Genomic DNA, 20,321 nt, shown 5'->3' with positions numbered 1-20,321 from the left:
GAATAAACTTGTGGGCGGAAGGTACCCTAAAAGTTTCGCGAATGATTGCAAGCTACTCTCGAGTCAAAACACTGTCACATGTCCTGATATCTACTATATCACAACGTGGAATGCGACAGTGAGGAACGCTTTGATGCCTCCCATCCTCAACTCCCAACGCAATAACTACACTTGGCCCAACGCCTCGGTAACTTGGGCCTCCTCACTGTCACTTTCAACCTCTTCCCCCCAACTTTCTGTTTCCTCTTCCCCACTCATAACCTCATCATCACTCTCATAGGGCTCCGCGTAGGCATTGCCATCCTCACCTCTATATGCGATTTCATCAAATTGTTCGCTACATTTAGACCCCGTTGAGTTCACCTCAAAATCAGACATACCCCTCTAAATTCTCACCCGAGTCAAAAGAAGGTCACTTAAGCAAACTTATAATCACGGCAATATGATTGGGCGAATAACCTTTTAGATATGGAGGAAGATCACCCAAATCATCAAGCACTTTCTCATTAGACGGGAAAAAATCCACTTCCCTTCTATCGAACAAATTATTATATGAAATTTTAAACAAATATTGATATGTGAAAGTACCTACTTTCCTAATATTATATATATATATATATATCAATTAATTGTGATTATAGACAGATATAACGTCCTATCAATCACAGATAGTACCTAGCTGCACAAGTGAGACTTGGATGTGTTTTGCTTTGAGTAGGGCCATTTTCATTTATTTACAGTGTTTGAAATTGGTTTGGGAAGCCCATTTCTAACGAGATGAGATTGGGCTTTGCTTTTGGGTGCTTAATCGTTTCTCAGTTTATAGACAATATTATATATCAGCAGTGAAATTACCCATTTTTCAAGGCTATAGCTATACAATTAAAATATGTATGTGCCACCTAATATGTCATAGACTGAGAAGATGACAGCTTTCATATCGTCTTGTCGTCATTTTTTTTTAAACGGGCGGTTCCGGCTAAGGCTAAGGGGCAAGATGGATACTTTCATATCATCATGCCATAGCTTTATATGTCATAGACTCATAGGCTTTGGCATTTGAAGAGAGAAGAGTTAAATAGTGTGTTAGAAGAGGAATTAATATGATGACAATGATATCTTGTCTAATATGGATCCCACTTTGGCATTTTTACAATATTTATACAAACTACAAATTTGACATCCAATACATATATATCTTCTTGTGTGGGCATTTTGGTAAATTAACATTCCGTGATAACCTATAGGCTTCATCCAATACATCATGCATCATAGCCTACCAGCTGCTGATTGTATGTTAATGAGGTTTGGACCTTTGGTCAATCAGGTTTTAAAATAAATATATTTATCAAAATGAGATGGTTTTCTAGTAAGAACTGCCTCCAGCATCGACAACTATCTCTTCTCCTTAAAACATGGGAACTGACTTCATCTTCACCTTCACTGTCACAATCTTTAACCCCTTCTTCCATACAATATCAGCAGCAACATCATCATCCTAAATCCATAATCAACTTCAGTAGTAGGCCTACTCATGAAGACATTAACTATAACAATCGACTCTCCCTTGTCTCCTTAATTATCTCCGGTTCCTTTGCAAGATCCCGGTTGTGAGCCTGCAGTTGTGTTCTTCAGTATCTGTAAATCATGAATAAACAGGTTATGGCAACATCTTCATCCCGTTCGATAAGCAAATGTATGAATTGTGGGCGGGCTATTCTTCGGAAGACAATGTATACCCGCCGATAATGATCCACCTATATCAAGTCCAGTACAGTAACTAGAAGTGTGAAAGAAATGGTTCGTTTTTTCTCGTGATACTATCAGGTTCTGATTTCCATATCTTTGAGCTGGGGTACGAGATTCAGATAGTTGGAACTTGGAAGTATGATCGTTTTATGATCATATATAGAGACATGTGGTCAAAGGCAGTGCCTGTTTCATTGGCATTGATTTCTACATGCTCCCAATAATATTCTGAAAGGAAATCGTGGGGTATCAATAAAACTACCTGAGGTCTTGCGAACAGGAACAACTGTACTTCAAAATCTTCTTTTCATAGTAAAAGATAACCATGATCCATCGGTACAAGAATTATGACATTGACAATGAGAATAAGATGAAGACAAAAACATAAAATATGGACCAAATTACCAGGAGGAAAAAAATTATGGGATGAATTTTGTTTGGCTCATTCCTTTCTATTTAAAAATACACTAGAGAAACTTTCATCCCCATTAACATGAACTACAAGTCCTTTTATCGTTGCCAAATTTCAAACTTCACACGACCAAGATTACTATTGACCAATGGATTAATGATATGGTATCTGAGAACAATGTTGATACATATGAATTAATCTGGAAGGGCAGAGTAAGAAAATCCAATATCAAGCACAAGGTGCTTCATTAACCACGCATGAACTATGACATTCTTGAAATGATGATCGATGGTGACTTGGATAAAGAGAAAAATGGATGATAGGAATGTGGAAAAACTACCTGTCTAAGCATTTGGTTCTCATTTTGCAAAGTGGAGAGCCTTTCTTCAAGCTCCGCGTTCTTAGTTTCCAACTCTTTGACTCTTGCCTCCAAATCAATCAAATAAGCCTTCTTCCTCTCCCTTGCTTGCTGTGCTGAAACTCTGTTCCTCAATAACCTTTCCCACAAAAAAATAACAAATACACATAATTAAAAAAAAAAAAAAAAAGGCCTCAGACCAAGACAGAGATGTCCTAAACAGCCCAGGTGTCCATTTCCTATACCCATCACCATGCATTAATGCTGACTTTAAAGGGGGACCAAAGATTATTAGCAGAGCAGTGATGATGTGGCTGGATATGATTGGATAACGATACGCTTATCTTAACTTACCTCTTTAACCTCTTGTTTTCTTTGTCAGCAGGGCTTCTCCCTCTCCTCTTTGAACCCACCGCCGATGGCTGGGTTGGACCGGCCACTGAACCGTCACGACCAGAAGTTGTTGTACCGGCGGCTTCACTTCCAATCTCCGGCACTCTTCTTATCTCGTCATCACTCTCCATGCCTTCAACAAGTTCAAGAGAAAAATCTTAAAATACATCAACCCGTAGCTATGATCCATAACAAGATCTCTCTGTAACGCCAGTTTTTCGGATTTAAGGAAAATGCACGTTCAATCCAAATAAAGAAATTTCATATTCTTCAAAATCCAGAGGAGATATCATTTAAACTTTACCAAAACCCAGCGACCTACACTTATGAAATTAAACACACTCATAAATGCATCAGCCTCCAGACTGAAATTGGGTTAGTTCAACTTTCCCCGCTGATACATCAAAAGCCAAAGGGCTGTGATCTTGTTAGCAGACGGGCAGGAACCATGATTTACAGCCAGCTCAAGAATTGACCAATCAAAAAGCTCTTCGGGGGGGCAAAACTTGTGCCAGTCATACAGAGCAAAAGATTCAATTTTTAAATGAAAAAACAGCCATTAACACACACACACACACACACAGAGATTTATGAAGCAACATTTTCCAAGAAAATCACAGGGCTTGATTTGAACCCACCAGAAAAATGCAGAAAAAACAGTTCTTGAAAAAAAGACTAAAGCTTTCCAGCATCATTACATTGTAAAAATCAATTTCTAAGAGATCCCATTACAGAGTATAACGAAAAGAACTCAACAAAGATGAGATAGAGACCTTCTTTGACTTCGAGATGAAGGGCAGAGCTAGAAGATCTCTCACTACTAGAAGGCAACGAGCTGGCTGCAATAGAACTTGTAGCTTGCTCTTGCATCTCCCTTCAAAAATAGAAAACCAGCCAAGAAAAAGATAACTTACAAAAGGGAGAGAAAGAATTTAATAAATTTGTTACGGAGAGAGAATTTCAGCTAAGATATTTTTAGCTGTCAGAGAGAGAGAAGAAAGAAAAAAAGAGCGGGACGGAAATGTTGCAGACTTGCTGAGAGACAAAAAGAACCGAAACTCGGATGCTACAGTATCCGTTGGATTGAGTTTGATCGAACGCGCTAAATTGATGAGCGTGGCAGTGTTGTGAGCCACAACGTGTTAGATTAATCAAAGGTGTATGAGTTCGGACCGTGGAGGACTGCGAACCCTTGGATCGAAGTACAAAGGAACGGCTTAGAGTAGAGTGCAGGGAATTGGGACCACATCAGTTAACGTGTTTGGGCCTGGGCCTGCAGTGCTGGTTAAGGAAAGTCTTACTACTACTTTCAGATTAATTACACTTTGACCCCTTAAAATATAGAATCATACACTCACTCAAAAACTTTTAAATTTATGCTTACACGCTCTCAAAAATTCTCTATTTATAATTGACATTATTCCCTTAAGACTTGGATAGAAAATATTAATCTCAATAAAAAAAATTACATAAATTTATACTGTTTCCCTCATTTAATATATATTTATATATTTACGATAGGATAAATGTAATGTGTATGGACGTGTGTGTTTGTGTGCGAGGAATAAGGTTAACATTATTATATTTTTTCTTACAAGTTCAAAATTATTAAATTAAAAACTTATATAGTTGTTAACGTCGGTATTTTCCATCCAGACCACAACGAGAGAGTGTCATGTAACAATGATTTTTTTTAGTTTAAGATTTATTGAGGAAAAAATATAATTGCTTTATTTAAAAGATATATATGTAATTAAGCGTGTAGTTTATTGAGGGGAAGTTGATATTTGTATGATAGAAGATGATGTGGGGTTTGATGGATATTCCAAGCTAGGAATATGGTATGTCTTGAACTACTCTTTTGTTTTGTAAAAGAAAGGGGAAGGAGACATCATCAATGTGATTTTGTAGTGATCCGCATGCCATCCACATTTATTCTCCCCATCCCTGCAACTTTTTCAGACTAGTCTCCCCAATACGTGAAACTGAAGTTGGCTCATACTCATTACTCACCAGAAATTAAGTTTAATTACAACCATCTTCAATCACTTTTGGTATAATTATAAATATTTTCTTGTTGTTTGTAAACTTATTAATACTCTCTAATTTTAATACCCATCTACTAACTAACCCAATTCATTAAGTTTTTATTTACTTTTTTGTGATGAACTAATCAAAATATCTGTGTAGATTAAAAATTATAATTTTATTTCTAATTTTTTATAGACTGAGAGAATAATTTTTTTATAATTTTTCATCCACCCCATTCGATTTTTTACAAATTTCTAATATTTTTTAGAAAAAATGAAAAAATTACAATAAAGACAAATTGACAATTTTATATCTTCATCCAAGAATTACATAATTTTATCAAACATCACAGAGGGTATTTGAAATTTTTCATACAACAGGAAAGTACCAAACCTCAGAAAGGTCGTTGTAATCTACGCTCATCCAACTGTGTGAAATGAAAATAGCAAATAATCCGCAAAAAAAAGAAATAAAGCAAGAATCAAATGTTTTCGTGCCTTCGTGACACAACAAGGCCAAGAACTTAACACTCGCTAAAAGATAAAAGCGTCCTTGCTTCACGGAGTTTCATAGACTCAAACAAAAGGAACTCGCTCTACAGGACCGGCATAGGGGTGGCATCAGGGTACGTGCTACGGATTACAGACTAGATGGGATAGGCTTGGATGCCCTCTCCTTCCTTTCATCTTTGGCATCTCCTATCTCTTATGATATTTCAATCATAGAGTCGTATACAATTCTCCTTAAATCTTACAATAACATGCTTATGTACTATGTTTTGGGTACAGCATCAAAGTTGATAAACATAAGGACCCTACGCTGTAACAAGTAAATAAGTTAATTATTAAAATCAACTAAAAGCAATAGAACAATTAGGTACATGTCCGCCTGCGTACATTTGCCAGCTAATTGGCTATGATTTGCATTTTCTGCGATTAAAGCCATGTTACTTGGTCAGCAGCTCCACGCACCTACAGAGGTTTAGTGATCTCATAAAATCGTGGGGGTGCTCAGGGAAATAGGTCTTCTATACACAGCTCTGAGGTGTAAATTGCATGTAAAAAACAGGGAATGCCTTAGCTGGTGAAGACAGATTCAGGACCAGAGCGTTGATATGGAAGGCGAAGTTCAGGTACTCCCTCTTCAGCTCGTTTATCTTCAAACCATTTCAGAACTCTTTTCCGGGGCAGGTTTGTCACATGGACGATGCTGCTAATCATGGCATTCTGCAATGTTTTTAAGACATAGAATAACATATGAATAAAACCTTTCAGTCTGGAATCGAAAGAATGGTTACAAAAATGACCTAAGGTGACCAGGGACTATTTTGCGACTCTTAACTTCAAAAGATATTTGTCTTCTGCAGTGCATGAAGAAACAAATAAAAGAATAAGACATAGTTGCTATAAAATAAGTGGCTTAACCATTAGCGAGTGCATCAGAATCCAACCCTCCTTAGACCAAGTTTGGTTTGTTGCAAGAACAATTTTGGGCACAGAATAATGTTTAGACACATGTTATCCTCTCCTGTCCTCTGGTCCAGTGGTCAACAGGACTCTGTCCACGTCAGCTTTTAATGAATCCATGTCTTGTTCTATACCTTATAATGTTTATTACAACTGATGAGGCATGTTATGTAGGTAGCTAGAAATCTTTGGGAATGTAAGTATCTCGACCTCTAGTACTGATTTCCTCAGAACATGAGTATAAATCTTCCGGACACCAAGCACTTCTATACCAAATTTGGTAGAAATAGATGCAATATAGATTTGACCAACCCCTAAGCTACTGAAGTGAACTCATTCCACATATTATTTGCTCAGATGTCATTATGCATAGATTATCATTTGTGATACTTCTTTCAGTGCAAGAATTGCATGATATATGTTTTAAAAGTAGTTTTACTCACAGTTGGACGCTTCGTCCTTTTGTAGACTTGTTCAAGAGTTTCAACTTGTACTTTCTTCAGCCTCTTTCGAGCAGACCAGTTGCTTTGCATGACATGAACTGGTACTTTCACCTCAACTTCAGGCTTCGTCGAATGTGTCTTTGTCTCCAATGGAACGGTTTCGACGGGCTTCTCCACAGGGTCCAAGATTGTTGAAACAGGTTTATCAGGTAAAGTAGCACTCATCATGACAAGATTTGGAGGAGGGTCACGAAGTAATTTCAGAACAACAGCTCTATCTAGACATAGCTCCGCAGCAAGATTCTTGATCTGCAAGAAAAGAGCAGAGCAATTATCAAGATCAATAAAGGCAAGAGAATTTTAGGAAGTGTATCTGGAAGAACAAATGTTCCTAACTTCCAGAGTTCATCATGGATAGCTTATGAAAGAGGAACATACAAGCTTAATGTAGCAGGTTATACAACAAAATATACATTTGTTTTAAAATGAAATTTTAGGTCCAAGTGGAAAAACTATTCACATGACATCTTACAATTATGTAGCCAGCAATTAGGAAAGAAAAAGGGGTTCCTACAATCTTAACACAATGAAAATGAAAGAGCAAATCATCAAGAAGATTGTTTTCATAGTCATATAAGATAGAAAGCAACTAATAAGAACCCTGATTTCAAAACATTCTCCCGCATTATGACTTAGTACTAATGAATAAATAATGTATCACAAGAAGCAACCATGTACAATTCAGAGAATTAGCAGAGTAAAACTCACACTAGTCTTGCGGCGACCATTTTTCAAAGCATAGGCCAACCTCCTGAGTTGCCAATTCCTAAGCTTAATCGGCATTTCATCTTCTTCATTGTCATCATCAACTTCATTCTCATCCTCTTCATCAGCAACATCATCATCTTCTTCTTCATCTTCATTGGCAGCAGTGCTCAATGCCCCAAATAATTCATCATCCTCCAGAGCCTCTGCTAGTTCTTGTTCAAGTTTAGCAAGCTCTTCCTCGCTTATATCATCATCACCAACCTCATTACCATATAATTCATCGTTTTTCAAATCTTCCTCAAGCTGACGGAAAAGCGCCTCGAAAGCATCTTCGTCTATCTCTTCATCTTTTTCAACATTTTTCTGAGTTATCTTTTTCTACAATTAACACAAAAGCACAAGAGGTTGATATTACACTGAATGATATTTTCTTCACTTTTAACACTTTCATATACCTATACACCAAACACTGTTTTACATTCGTTTAACACAGAAGTACAAGCTCCCATAAACACAGAACACAGAAAATCGCACAAGCTTGTACACAGATAGACACACGCAGGCACGAACTCTCACAACTCAATATAGAACTAGTAAATTACTGAGCACAAATGAACATTTTGTACTTGTAAATACTTCCATCTCAAAATTAACAAATAAAAAAAGAAAAAAGTAGTTAACTTCTAAGAAAATCAATTCCTTTAATTCCCTAATCCTTTTTCCCTCAAACAACAAAGTGAGGAATACATTACTATATTTGACACCTTGTTAATTTTCTTGGAAGTGGTAGAAGGGGTGGTGGCGCTCCGCCGTCGGCGGGTGGAGAAGCTGAGACCGGTGGAGCGTAACGACGGCTGGCGTAGCAGGGAAAATTGGGGTAGAGTACTTGTGTGATTGGCCTTCAGAAAGAAGGGTTCTTTCTTGGAAGCAGTAGAGTGGAGCGAAATGGATATCCGAAGAGTTGTCGACGCCATCTTTTCCCTGTTTCTTTCTTTCTCCTCACTCTAAATATCTATCTGCTGTGTAAACACACGCTTTTACTTATCAAATGACATTCTTATTTTCGAATTGGCGACAAGAAGGCACGTGTCATAGTTGTGACACGACTTTAAGCTAAGATGAGTAAGACGCGCGTAAAAACAGCTCCCCGACATTCTTATTCAAGGATCAAAGGTTGACTTTCTAATTTCGGACGGTCCCAACTCCAAGCAATCTGCATCTCTCTCTCTCTCTCTCTCTCTCTCTCTCTCTCTGTGTCACACACACACACAACCCCCACACTGTCTGTCAAAAAATCTATCCGCAACTGCAATGGCGACTACTACTACTTCTACAACCATAACTTCGTCAAATGGGAAGTGGAGCAACCTATCAAAATATGCATGTCGCATATATTTTCTCCTCATCGTTTTTCAGGTCCCACTTTTCAGGTAACCATTTAGAGAAAAAAAAGTTTCAATCTTTCGCTAGCTTTTTAGCTTTTACCATTATAGAATGGACTATTGCTTCTCAGTTCTTGATTCTGTGAGTTCTGGTTGAACCATCCGGGTGCTCTTTATTCGTTTTGGGATCTGATCGTAATATATCGGAATTGTCTACTTTTTTGTCTTTTCATGTTCATGGGAGAGTGATGTATGCTCATGTATGGTAAATTGTTTAGCTGTGAAATCCTCTGTTTTTCTACTTATCTGTGTTGTAGTATCTAAGATCTGGATTTGTATTTGAACTCACTTCGGACATCATATTGGGATGGAGTGTTGTTAATGAAATAGAAGAGCATGTTAATGTTTGGAGGCGAAAAAAAAAATTTGTAATGATAAAATTTGCTAATGAAGTTGAAATCATCCAGGAAATCCTGCTACCTAGTGTTCTATCAGCCAATTCATGATACTAGGATTATATCTACTATGAATTTTTCAATGCCTGCTGGTAGATGAATTGGAGTTAGTTGCTGCAGCTAGTGAATATATTTCTGATTCCTGAACTGCAATTTCCTGTCTGTTCAAACAAATGACTTGTCCTAATAATATTGTATTTCATTTCTTAAACGAGCATCTTTTAGAGGAAAAAAAAGGAAAAGTAGTCAAAGTGTGTTATGTGACTGGACCTTCATGAGCATAAATTTATAAACATCATCTTGTATTTTGTGTAATTTTGAAGCAAGGAAAAGCTAGGAAATGTCATTTTTGTCATAACAAGCATGTTTTTTTCGATTTTTGCATTGGTTTTTGCTTCCACATTTTCCGTATTTCTCAGGATTCAGTGTAGATCTGGCATGTGTACAACCCCTGTTCAAGTGACATCTTCGCAGTTGATTGCTAGCGAGGTCTTTCCTCTTCCAGTGGTGAAGGGTCTTTTGTACCCTGGGGCCATTCTAAATGGCCTCCTAAATAATACAACTGTGCCAAGCTGGAATAATCTGCTGAGCATTTACAACTTGACTGAGATAAAGGAGGCCTCTGCCGTAGTTGACCTACAACGCCTGGAGGTTGAGCTTATACTTTCGGTTTCTGCTTATTCTGTCCCTCCCTACTCTCATAAATTTCATTATATTACGTATATAGTTCATCCATTGAGCATACTGTGAGGTATATGATAAATTTCTCATGCATCTTCTTCTATCTGATTCTATGTTTGTTCCTGTCAGCAACACTGACAATCCCACAATTGCTCTAATGCAACAGTAGCACATGGATTTCCATTTTTCACATGTAGACCATGTGCCGTGGATTTCCCATGATTAATTTTACAACTCATTCACACTGTCCTCATTTCATTTCTTCGTAAGGTGCCTTTAAAGCCTTAGGAATTATTCAAAATGGTATGTTTTGAGTGCTATGTTGATTAAAATAAGCAAACATTCATGTCTAGTTATACTGCCTGAAGTTTTCATCGAGTAGTTCACAGTTATTATCTCTTTCTTTTTCCTTCGTGCTGATAATTGTTTTTTACCAGGTTCTTGCTGGAAGTTACTTCTGTGTGGCCGGTTCCCTGATTGGTATTATAAAACCTGGGAGGATGAGCATGTTCGGAACTCTTCTAGTCATCTGGGGTCTTGTCAAGGAGGGCATTCTTGCAAAGCCCGCAAACACAGATCCAACAACTGCAGTATTTGTCTACCCGACAATGTTGATAGCATTGATCTGTGCTTTCTTATCAGTAAAATATGATATGAAGAAGGTAGTGAAAAGTGTTACGGCTCAACCTGTTGCCAGGCCTCTCAAGGGCACTACAAAATCCAAGCTCAAATGATTAAGATGATGCACATATGGCATTTTATTTTATTCTCAAGATTCTTACCTATGATGCATCAGCTGTGGGATCTTTCGTTCAGTGTCTTAATTCATCTTACAGACTTCCTTTGTACCTTCCAAATATTTGGAAAGCACATCTTAATCCACCCATCTTGTCATGTCTGAAATCAGGTCATGCTACATTACATTACACAAGGCGAATGATTTTATCACCCCAAACCAACAATCTCATGGCCTTGGATGGACAGAGGGAGTCACACCCAATCTATCCAAAAAATTTACTGAGCAAACCGAAAATGAAAAGCCTGAATGCTTATGTTCTCAGCCGCCAACCTGAAATAAAGACTATTAACTATACTCGAAATAATTGGAGAAACTTGAGCTATCATCTGAAAGAATTCTATCAGTTACATCTGCATAATATTTTCTAAAAGAGAATAAACAAAAGAAAACGGTACAAAAGTTACAAAAAGAGGCCGATGCAAATTGCTGTCAGCTACAAAATGACTTCGGCCAACTACACAGTAATGGTACAGACAGCTGCCTTCCTCTTACCTTTCAACATCCTTTAATTTTATTTTTCTTCTTTTACCTTTTCCCTTCTGCAGAGTTATCCTACTCCATTTTTCCCCATTTACAGATACAACATTCCTTTTTTTTTATTTTCCTTTTTCTTTTTTTTCATTTTCGCTTTTCTTCTCCCCTCCACATGGGTTGAGTGATAATGCACTGTCAAAAATCTCCTATACCTTTCTGGTTCAGTATATGAGAACTCGAAGGAGCCCCGGCTGTGGCTCAGAGTAGTCAAGACCCTCCTCCTCTAGCAGGTAGCGCTGGACGGCAGTTGGGAGTCGAGCAGGAGTTCGAGAACCCTTGGTGTGGTGACCAGTCCCAACACATATGTAAGCCAGCAAACATTGGTCCATTGACCTGGCTGCATTCTTCATCACTGCCAGCTCACGCTTGAGCACATGAATAGCTTCACTCACATGTAGACCGTGCAGGTCAATCATTCTCTCTCTCCCATTTGTCTGAATGTCAGAATTCCTACAAAATTAGTCAAATGGAACACAAAGGAATGAGATCATCTCAATGTGAGGATTTATTTTCTGAGGGGTCTGCTCTGTCGTTCCGTCGTTTGTATTCTTATATTTAGTATTGCCAATGCAAGATGGCCAAAAATTATAGTTTTACACAATAAAAACTTTGAGTGGTAGCGTGGTCCAGAAGCAACAAACCTCTGACGATAAATAGTTTCTTGTGCCTTCCCATGAGCTGCTTTCATCTGCATGTTGTGCAACTGTCCTTTAAGGCTCAACTCCTTGGCTAAGGCTTTGTTACCAATGAGGTATGCCTGCCGTGCCTAATCTCACATGGAATATTTCAGACATGATCAAACAAGGGAGCACAATGCAGTTCACCAGTACATACAATTCTGGGGTTCTATAACACATGCACAGAGAGAGTGTATGGATAGCTACTTAAGGTCCATTCTTACTCCACATAAAATGTGTCATGATATGTAAAGCACAATCTTCAAATGTCATGTAACAAATTTCTAGTAGAAAACAAAACAAAATATCTTGATCAAGATCGAATTGAATCATTGCTGCTTGCTGGCCTCTCCATTAATCAACACACGCAGAATAAAAGGTCATTGGTAAAATTTAATCAAGTGCTATGCCCCAAAAATAAAAAACTATTTTGTTTTCCAAATTTATTCTCTTCCTATTCATTTTCAGGTCTTTCAGACACTCACATAGAATATACCTGCTCAAAGTATGCATTACGTACGCGTGCATGATCACGAGCTTCCTCCCGCATTTCAGAGTACATATTTGCTGCCCGCTCAACAAAGTTAGAGACGTATACTAGCATAGAGCATTTTCCCACAATTAAAGTTTTAGAGAGCAAGTTAAAATCTATTGCCAAAATCATTACCGACTGCTTCTCCAGTCTCAAGCCACATCGGAGATGCATGAGTTGATCCTCGACTTTGCAACTTATCAGCATAGATACCCCTACTCTGGCCACTGCTATATGAACTTGCCAGGACCTGTGAAGTCCTACTTGATCCAGTGCTTGCGCCTGAGGAACCATTTCTCTCATACTTCCACATGCTGGAATCTTGAGATGCCATTTTTCTTACAGCTGAAGCAAAATCCGTAGCCCCACTTGATGGAATGAAAGAATTGGATCTGAAGAATAATGCCCCTTGCTTTTCTGAAGACCGATAAGGACTACCATTTTGATGAAGACCATCACCAGCAAATTTTGCCAAGTCATTTTGACTATCTCTCACAGAAAGGGCAGGAAAATCCATCGCACTAAGGTTTGGAGAAGACAAGGCTTTTGAATTCTGATTTAACCCTCCATCAACCTGAAGCTGCAAGCACAAGTTCAATATGTCCTGAAATCCAAATAGCAAGCTACGGAGCAAATAATACATCCATCCATCACCTAGAAATCACAAAACAATTTCTCGAAGAGCGACCGACAGGAAAAGCTTGCCCTTTAGGAAGCCATTCCTTGGTTCTATTCTCAATATTCAATTGTGTTTTGATGAGAACAAAAAATCTCGCCAACCTAATGTTTTGGACTAAATATTGGCAGGCCAAAGTTTCTACAATAACGTAAACCAATGCAAATCGTACAAAACCAACAGTTACACAAATACACATCTTTTTCTTCAGGGATTAACACTCACACTTAGATTTGTTGGGTGCTGCAATTTATATCAGCTCATTAAGTTAAAGATTTACACCATCTTAATATTTATATCATGTAAGAATTACAGATATGCTACCATACTTGACATCCACAATACACAAATATCAATACTGAACAAATAGCCTACCTCAAGCTGAGTAAGCATCTCAATTGTTAAGTTTAAATCACCTCCATTGGCAAAATACACCTCCGCAAGACTTTCAGCAGCAAAACCAGGAAATTGTGAAGCCAAAATCTCAAGAGGGTTCACATGTGCATTGTCGACCAATAATTGCTCATTTGACAAGTCGCCTAAGAAAGCTTGTCTTGGATTTCCACTATCAAGTCCTTCTCTTGCAACAAGCTGATCACTGCCAACAATCTGTTGGTCCCAAGGTTTAGCAAGTGAAGGATGAAACCCTGTAGGCGATTGATATTCTCCATAGGATGAGATAGGATATCTAAGCTTCTCAGCAAAACTATTGTCATTAGCAGGGCGAGGTGATAACACTTGCTGCTCCTTCAACATAAACCCACTGCCTGTTGAAGGAGAATATCTTGAACCTTCATCAATATCAGTCAAGGACAAGCTTGAAAATGATAGGCTATTGATCCCTTGTGTATCATCTATGCCCATAACCTTAAAGTCGGGAGTAATATCATCTGGGAGCTGAAGGCGCCAGTACTGTTGGGCTTCGTCATCAGAGTTATTTGAAACTGATGACTCAGACCTATCTAATATACCTTTTCCTGGAGCGGAAGCAGCGATGGTAGCATATTTTGAGGATGCATCTGAACTGCTAATGCTTGTTGTAGGTGACCTGAGAGCGAAAGGAACAAATTCTGTGGCATTGGGATTCAAAGTTGCCTTTGCAACACTAAGCTTTTTGTCACCAGAAGAAGCTCCCTTTCCTGATAAGTACATTCTTCTTCTCCTTTTAGGTTTCTAAATAAGAAATGAAATGGCTTTCCACATAAAAAGACAAAAATCTTCCGATTTGGACTAACTGAAATCGTAATATTGGGTATGTGTCAGCCAAACCCTGTAGATGAAATTCCTTGTTAGAGTTCCAACTGTTGTACAGGATTAACATTTTCAAAGGTCATTAGTACACGGAGAAGACATACAACAACTCGCTGAACAAAATTGCGCAAAAATCAATAACTCATAAACCCAGTGATATTAAATAATAGGTTAGAGAGGTATTACACGCTTATACACATTCAGGAAGCTACAGGACATGTAATCAATTATCAAATTAGTAGCTACAGGACATGTAATCAATTATCAACGTAGTAGCTAGGGGACATGTAATCAATTATCAAATTAGTAGCTACGGGAAATGTAATCAGTATACGCCCAATTAATGATCGAATCATTTTCAGATTCTGGCAAAGAAGTCTAAAGATTATGCAATCACATTGCCATAAAAAGCAACAGAAACATAATTCAACACAACAACTAGTTTAAGTGAGACAAGAACAGTTAGAATCTCTTTTCTTCTGCAGATGGCGGATTCAGTTACTGGAACTGCAATATTTAGAAAACTGAACAACAACATATCAAATACAAACCAAAAGACCATACAAAAACCATGCACAATTAGAGCAACCAAAACCGAATTCTTAATTGCAACAATAAGATATCGGGAAGAAATCAAGAAAAAAGAAAACTTTCAAGTTCTTGTTATCTATAAACAACCAACACATTCATCACCAGCAGCAACCAACCATGCTAAACTCACTACAAAAGATTACAACTTTTAACCAAAAAAAAAAGAGGGTAGAAAACGAATTTATTCTATAATCAAAAAAATTCACCAACCCAATACAAAACAAAGATCAAGTAAAGAAAAACAAAAAAGTAAAAGCTTTGAACTTCAACCACGAAACTTATCTTTATAGATCTCTTAAAATCTGAACCAGAAATTACCATAGAAACATAAAACAGTTTAACTAAAACAAGATCTGGGTTCTCCGAATATACCTTCACGAAGCTCTGTGATGAAAGAAACCATGTCAACGGCATCCATAAACTACAAAAACCACAGAGAGAGAGAATTCTAAAAAGATAAAATAACAGAAAAAAGAGAGTGAGCGTCTGTATATATCAGTATATCTTAAACCCAGATAGAAAAATTTCTGTATATTCTATTTTTCTTGTAATTTTTGGTCTTCGGGTTGTGAAGAAGTGAGGGTGGAGGAGAGAGGGGGGGATGGGGGGGGGGGGTGTCTTCGGGTTGTGAAGAAGTGAGGGTGGAGGAGAGAGGGGGGGGTGGGGGGTGGGGGTATCTTTTTCTTCTCTGTCTAATCTTTCTATCTCTATTTCAGGCTTTTCATTTCTCTCTCTTCCTACCACCTCTTCTCTTCTCATCTTTTCTCTTTTCCTCTTTTGCCCCTTTTCCTTCTTTATTTTTTTTATAATATTTATAAATTAATTACAATAATTCACGTCAAGACATCAAATAATAAATTATAATAATTCATATAAAATAATAAAAATATTCAAATAGAATAAAGTAAAAATATTTATATATCCGATGAGAGTCAAACACATAACCTAAAACTTATTCATAGGATTTTAATTTTAATCTTAACCATTAAATTAAAATACCATTAATTTTTCTCTTTTAATAATATATTATTGATTTTCATGTGTTTGTGTGTATTAATTGACTCAGGTTATTTAGTTATAATTATTTAAATTTTGTACCCTTTTTCTAAACTATGATAACATGTGTCAAGTATTGAAACAATGGCTTAATAGTAGTATTAGGACATCATCATCATTAATATAAGTGAAGAATATCACTGGTTGCAATAAATTGTGCACAATGATAAGGATAACTATCACAACCCTATTTATGAATTATCAAGAAATAAATCATTGGGTCCCTGAAATAAAATATAGATCAATTCATGTTTGATTCAACTTAAGTTAATTATACCATAATCCATTGTAATTGCAAAACATTTCTTTATAAAAAAAAGAAAAAAATGGGATAAGAGAATAAAACGGGTAGCTTTCGAGCATGAATTCATTTTTATTTGTCAATATGTTGATAATTTAATTCGATAATCTGTGAGGATCGTTGTAAGTGAATTATGATGACGAGGGTATATTTTGATTTTATGATGCTGATCGAAATTGAAATTATTTATTTTTATTTTTTGAAAAATGGAAGAAATAGTTAAGTGGGCTAAGGGCCTGTTTGTGATGAAGGCTATCAATTTCTATTATAGTCCAAGCATGTGAAAGAATAAAACAGGGAATGATAATTGATACATCAAGATTGGTACAAGCTTTGAGAGGCTGTGTTTGATGGGTTTAGCCTCAATATATATTTCCAGACATATACTTATGAGGTTTTCAAATTTATGGTGAATCATGGGATAGTCACACTTTTTTTTTTTTTTTAAGGATTAATTACACTTAAATTTTATTAAAAAAATGTGATATAACATGATGTTTTTTCATTAAGGTTTGGACAAAAAAATTACTGAAGTTAAAAAAATAATCACATAAATTTTTAATTTTATCCCTTATTTAATATTCTAGGGCAATAATTATTTTTATAAACAAAAAAATATAATGATGTTAATCTCACTTCATATGTAGATATGACATTTATCTTTTTTATAAATATACAAAAATATATATAAATATTAAATATAGGGAAAAAAAATAAAAATTTATATAATTTTGTTTGCTAACTCCAGCACTTTTCATTCAAATCCTAACGGAAGGGGTCGAGAGTAAATAGAGATTTTCTGAAGGAGCGTAAATATAATTTTATATTTTTAAATAGGGAATACATGTAATTAATATATATATATATATTGAACAACCCTATATTCAGAATTCGCTGCGGTAACTCCCCAAGACGAGTAATTAGATAACTTTTAGATGAAAATCAAATATTTTTATGTAAGATAAAACACAAATAGATAAATTTTCAAACATATAGGGGATGGGCATGTAAGGACAAATGAAATATTATGACAATGACAATTCATAGAGTAGAAAATAGTTAAAATGAAGACTCCCATTTTACTTTACAAAATAGTAACACACTTTTTACTAAAATATGTTATGGTAAATTAGCATTTAAGAGGAAGTAAGAATAGGCAGAGAGTGACACGTTCTGGCATTATTTGGAACAGCGGTGACCCCACGCGTTCAAAAACACGTGGGACTCCTTTTTGGTTATGGCGTATTTTTCCCTGCGCCCCACATCACAGCTGGCACTCTGTCACTGGCAGTGACTTGTTTTAATCCTCTGTACCGCCGTCCTACGTCAAATACTAGTAAAAAGTTTATATTTATCATGAAAAGGAAAATACTAATAATTTAGACATATTGTCGAAAATTTTAGTTCACGTTGAATTTAATTGTATAATATATTTATAGGGTGATTGATCTATAATTCATAATTATATAGTTAACGTATTATATTTATTTTATAATTAATTTAGTTAGATCATATACTTATTAGGATAAGAATTTTGCAATCATATAAATATTTTTCTTCAATTATCTAAAAAAATTCATAAATTTTTTAAATGTTTTGTATAGAAATAATATCTATATAGGAGGAACAAAAAATTCAAAGATATTGTTCCACCAAAAAATGATGAGATGAAATAAAGGGTCAGGAACACTGGAGAGCACCGAATCCTCCACCCAAGGAAGCAGCAGATCATAACTCGTCCGGACAGCAGTAAAATATGCAACGATCAGGAAGAATTACAGTGGCAGAAGCGCCAATGATTGTCGATGGCAAATTTTGTCGGTATTGCTCCAGATAAAATGCACATTTGCTAAAAAGAGTTCAGAAATTCTTTCCAACTTTCATTAATACAGACATACAAACTTCCAGTGTATGTATATATATATACATCTTCAGGGAGACTAATATAGATATAGATAAACACGAGTCAGATGCAGAGAGTTGGGAATGAAAAAGAAACGCTCAAGGGATTTTCTTGAACCTTCTTTTCTGCTAATTTTCTCTTCAGTTCTCAGTCTGAATTCCAACTGTTTTTAAGTAGTGAAAAGCAGCAGTGGAATCAAGAGTAGAAAAGAGCCAAAAAGGGCTCTCTGAAATGTATATGATATTCAAGCGTTTGATCATCGGCGGAGAGATTGTTGAAGAAGAAGGTGAGTGGGAGAAAGAAAGATAGAACAAGAGAGAGAGAGAGAACAACCCATCAAGAAAAGAGCAGCAAATCCAGGTTCAAACCAAGAGGAGCTCTGAAAATCCACTAGATTTTCAAGATTCAACCAGCTTCATCAGTTACCGTAGATAATTTTGGTAAAGATTTGATCTCTACAGATCCTATTATTAGTAGTATATTCTTATCATTGAATCCATTATTTATTTTTCCGCATTTGAATTTCAAAAATTTTCAGTTTCCGTTACTATTTCTGCGTACAAAAGTTTGTGATTCAACAAGGGTTTTGTTTGCCAGTAGTCTCCATGGAGGTTGCGGAGCAGAAACAAGCAGCAGCGGCAACTGCCATGTTGAAGGCAACTGATCTCGCTTTTGTTAAATGCGAGTGCTGCGGGCTGACGGAGGAGTGCACGGAGGAATACATAAAGCGTGTTCGTGATCGTTATTCGGGGCGTTGGATATGCGGGCTTTGCGCGGAGGCAGTGAAGGATGAGCTGCTGAGGTCAGAGAAGAGAATTGGGAATGAGGAGGCTTTGAATCAGCACATGAGTTTTTGCAAGAAGTTCAGGAGCTTAAGCCCACCTGAAAATCCTACTGAAGAATTGATTTCTGCTGTGAAACAGTTGCTTCTGAGGAGCCTGGATTCTCCACGGTCCAGCCCAGTGAGGAAGCCCTGTTTGGTTCGATCTGAAAGCTGTTTCTCTGCTCTGGATGCCTGAAGAGGATGTGAATTGATTCGTGTAATTTGAGGGTAGAATTAGATTGTTATTGAACTGATCATTGTTGGTTGAATAATTGCTGCTTTTTCAGGGTAGCATGAAAACAATGTTAGAAAGATCATATCAGTTCAGCTTTAGTTTATGTAGTAACCGAAGAATCATGTCCTGTTCCATTGGTTTCAAGCAACTTAGTGTCTTTGAACCGACTCTGTTTATCTTAAATCTGTAATATGCACATATTGTATGGAACATTGCCACTTCGGTAATTGGCATTTCCACTTTCTTCTTCTTTATTATGCTCAACATCAGTAGTAGCTCACCCATCAAGGATGAAAACAATCGCGCTGTTCTGTTCTTGGAGAAACCCCAATGGTCATGATCTATCTTTTCTGTTCTTGGAGAAACCAACAATGGTGATGATCGATCTTTAGGCTCGCGATCAACTCATGAACACAATGGTCTTGAAGAACTGGATCTAAACACAGAGACATGAGTTCGATATTATGTTCACATTTGGATCCTTTTGAATTCAGAAATTTCAGGCGCAAGTTTGTATACATGTGTTAGCAAAAACCAGATGGATACATGGGAAGACAAGGATCATTGAATCTGTGATATGAAATCCACTGTTTTTAGCATGCAAAAAGCTGAGGAAAAAGATGTCATAAAAATATCTGGTCTGGTTTGTGGGGTTGAGACTGAGACAGCCTAAGTCCCCTCCAGCTTCTTTTTCATCAAACAAACTCAAATGCTCTCAAGGGTTGCTTTCTTAAGCACTATTCTACCATGTATCATGGTGGTCTAAGTGGAATATGAACAGCAGAAAACAAAAATATCTTCATTT

At 36.8% G+C, this 20,321-nt stretch overlaps 5 protein-coding genes across 6 annotated transcripts; 2 read left to right on the top strand and 3 right to left on the bottom strand.

The window, feature by feature from the left end:
* Nucleotides 1,119-3,931, bottom strand: LOC105155417 (transcription factor HY5). Its single transcript, XM_011071295.2, has 4 exons — nt 3,686-3,931; nt 2,874-3,045; nt 2,502-2,658; nt 1,119-1,638 (listed from the first exon to the last, which is right to left on the bottom strand). The coding sequence occupies exons 1-4, from the start codon at nt 3,780-3,782 to the stop codon at nt 1,576-1,578; spliced, it is 489 nt and encodes a 162-aa protein (XP_011069597.1). The 5' UTR covers nt 3,783-3,931; the 3' UTR covers nt 1,119-1,575.
* Nucleotides 5,432-8,657, bottom strand: LOC105155407 (protein OVEREXPRESSOR OF CATIONIC PEROXIDASE 3). The gene is made up of 5 exons (XM_020695467.1): nt 8,385-8,657; nt 7,621-7,998; nt 6,853-7,161; nt 6,019-6,169; nt 5,432-5,914 (listed from the first exon to the last, which is right to left on the bottom strand). Exons 1-4 carry the CDS (start codon nt 8,592-8,594, stop codon nt 6,020-6,022), a joined length of 1,047 nt encoding a protein of 348 aa, XP_020551126.1. The 5' UTR covers nt 8,595-8,657; the 3' UTR covers nt 5,432-5,914; nt 6,019.
* On the top strand, nt 8,788-11,455 carry LOC105155386. The gene is made up of 3 exons (XM_011071263.2): nt 8,788-9,050; nt 9,877-10,108; nt 10,576-11,455. The coding sequence occupies exons 1-3, from the start codon at nt 8,932-8,934 to the stop codon at nt 10,870-10,872; spliced, it is 648 nt and encodes a 215-aa protein (XP_011069565.1). The 5' UTR covers nt 8,788-8,931; the 3' UTR covers nt 10,873-11,455.
* Nucleotides 11,239-15,805, bottom strand: LOC105155396 (polyadenylate-binding protein-interacting protein 7-like). Its single transcript, XM_011071273.2, has 6 exons — nt 15,571-15,805; nt 13,732-14,626; nt 12,816-13,260; nt 12,645-12,715; nt 12,113-12,237; nt 11,239-11,921 (listed from the first exon to the last, which is right to left on the bottom strand). The coding sequence occupies exons 2-6, from the start codon at nt 14,506-14,508 to the stop codon at nt 11,633-11,635; spliced, it is 1,707 nt and encodes a 568-aa protein (XP_011069575.1). The 5' UTR covers nt 14,509-14,626; nt 15,571-15,805; the 3' UTR covers nt 11,239-11,632.
* Nucleotides 18,431-19,768, top strand: LOC105155373. Of its 2 annotated transcripts, none has more exons than XM_011071252.2 (2): nt 18,431-18,898; nt 19,059-19,768. In XM_011071252.2, exon 2 carries the CDS (start codon nt 19,064-19,066, stop codon nt 19,475-19,477), a length of 414 nt encoding a protein of 137 aa, XP_011069554.1. In that variant the 5' UTR covers nt 18,431-18,898; nt 19,059-19,063; the 3' UTR covers nt 19,478-19,768. The 2 variants fall into 2 exon arrangements, with proteins under 2 accessions (XP_011069554.1, XP_011069546.1); XM_011071244.2 differs by having other exon boundaries at nt 18,433-18,898; nt 19,056-19,768.

The sequence above is a fragment of the Sesamum indicum genome, linkage group LG1 (assembly GCF_000512975.1).
Source record: "Sesamum indicum cultivar Zhongzhi No. 13 linkage group LG1, S_indicum_v1.0, whole genome shotgun sequence".
Lineage (NCBI taxonomy): Eukaryota > Viridiplantae > Streptophyta > Magnoliopsida > Lamiales > Pedaliaceae > Sesamum > Sesamum indicum.
The sequence above is the reverse complement of the archived record's forward strand: the minus strand, read 5'-3'. Positions and strand labels throughout refer to the sequence as shown.

Coding starts and splice junctions, on each gene's coding strand:
- LOC105155417 (XM_011071295.2), bottom strand. CDS start 3,782: ATGCAAGAGCAAGCTACAAGTTCTATTGCAGCCAGCTCGTTGCCTTCT. Junction 3,046..3,685: donor TCATCTCGAAGTCAAAGAAG/GTCTCTATCTCA, acceptor AACTTGTTGAAG/GCATGGAGAGTGATGACGAG. Junction 2,659..2,873: donor GAAAACAAGAGGTTAAAGAG/GTAAGTTAAGAT, acceptor TTTGTGGGAAAG/GTTATTGAGGAACAGAGTTT.
- LOC105155373 (XM_011071252.2), top strand. CDS start 19,064: ATGGAGGTTGCGGAGCAGAAACAAGCAGCAGCGGCAACTGCCATGTTG.
- LOC105155386 (XM_011071263.2), top strand. CDS start 8,932: ATGGCGACTACTACTACTTCTACAACCATAACTTCGTCAAATGGGAAG. Junction 9,051..9,876: donor TTTCAGGTCCCACTTTTCAG/GTAACCATTTAG, acceptor CGTATTTCTCAG/GATTCAGTGTAGATCTGGCA. Junction 10,109..10,575: donor TTGACCTACAACGCCTGGAG/GTTGAGCTTATA, acceptor GTTTTTTACCAG/GTTCTTGCTGGAAGTTACTT.
- LOC105155407 (XM_020695467.1), bottom strand. CDS start 8,594: ATGGCGTCGACAACTCTTCGGATATCCATTTCGCTCCACTCTACTGCT. Junction 7,162..7,620: donor ATGGTCGCCGCAAGACTAGT/GTGAGTTTTACT, acceptor CTTTTCTTGCAG/ATCAAGAATCTTGCTGCGGA. Junction 6,170..6,852: donor AAAGGACGAAGCGTCCAACT/GTGAGTAAAACT, acceptor AAAACATTGCAG/AATGCCATGATTAGCAGCAT.
- LOC105155396 (XM_011071273.2), bottom strand. CDS start 14,508: ATGTACTTATCAGGAAAGGGAGCTTCTTCTGGTGACAAAAAGCTTAGT. Junction 12,716..12,815: donor TGAGACTGGAGAAGCAGTCG/GTAATGATTTTG, acceptor TTGAGCGGGCAG/CAAATATGTACTCTGAAATG. Junction 12,238..12,644: donor GTAATGCATACTTTGAGCAG/GTATATTCTATG, acceptor ATGTGAGATTAG/GCACGGCAGGCATACCTCAT.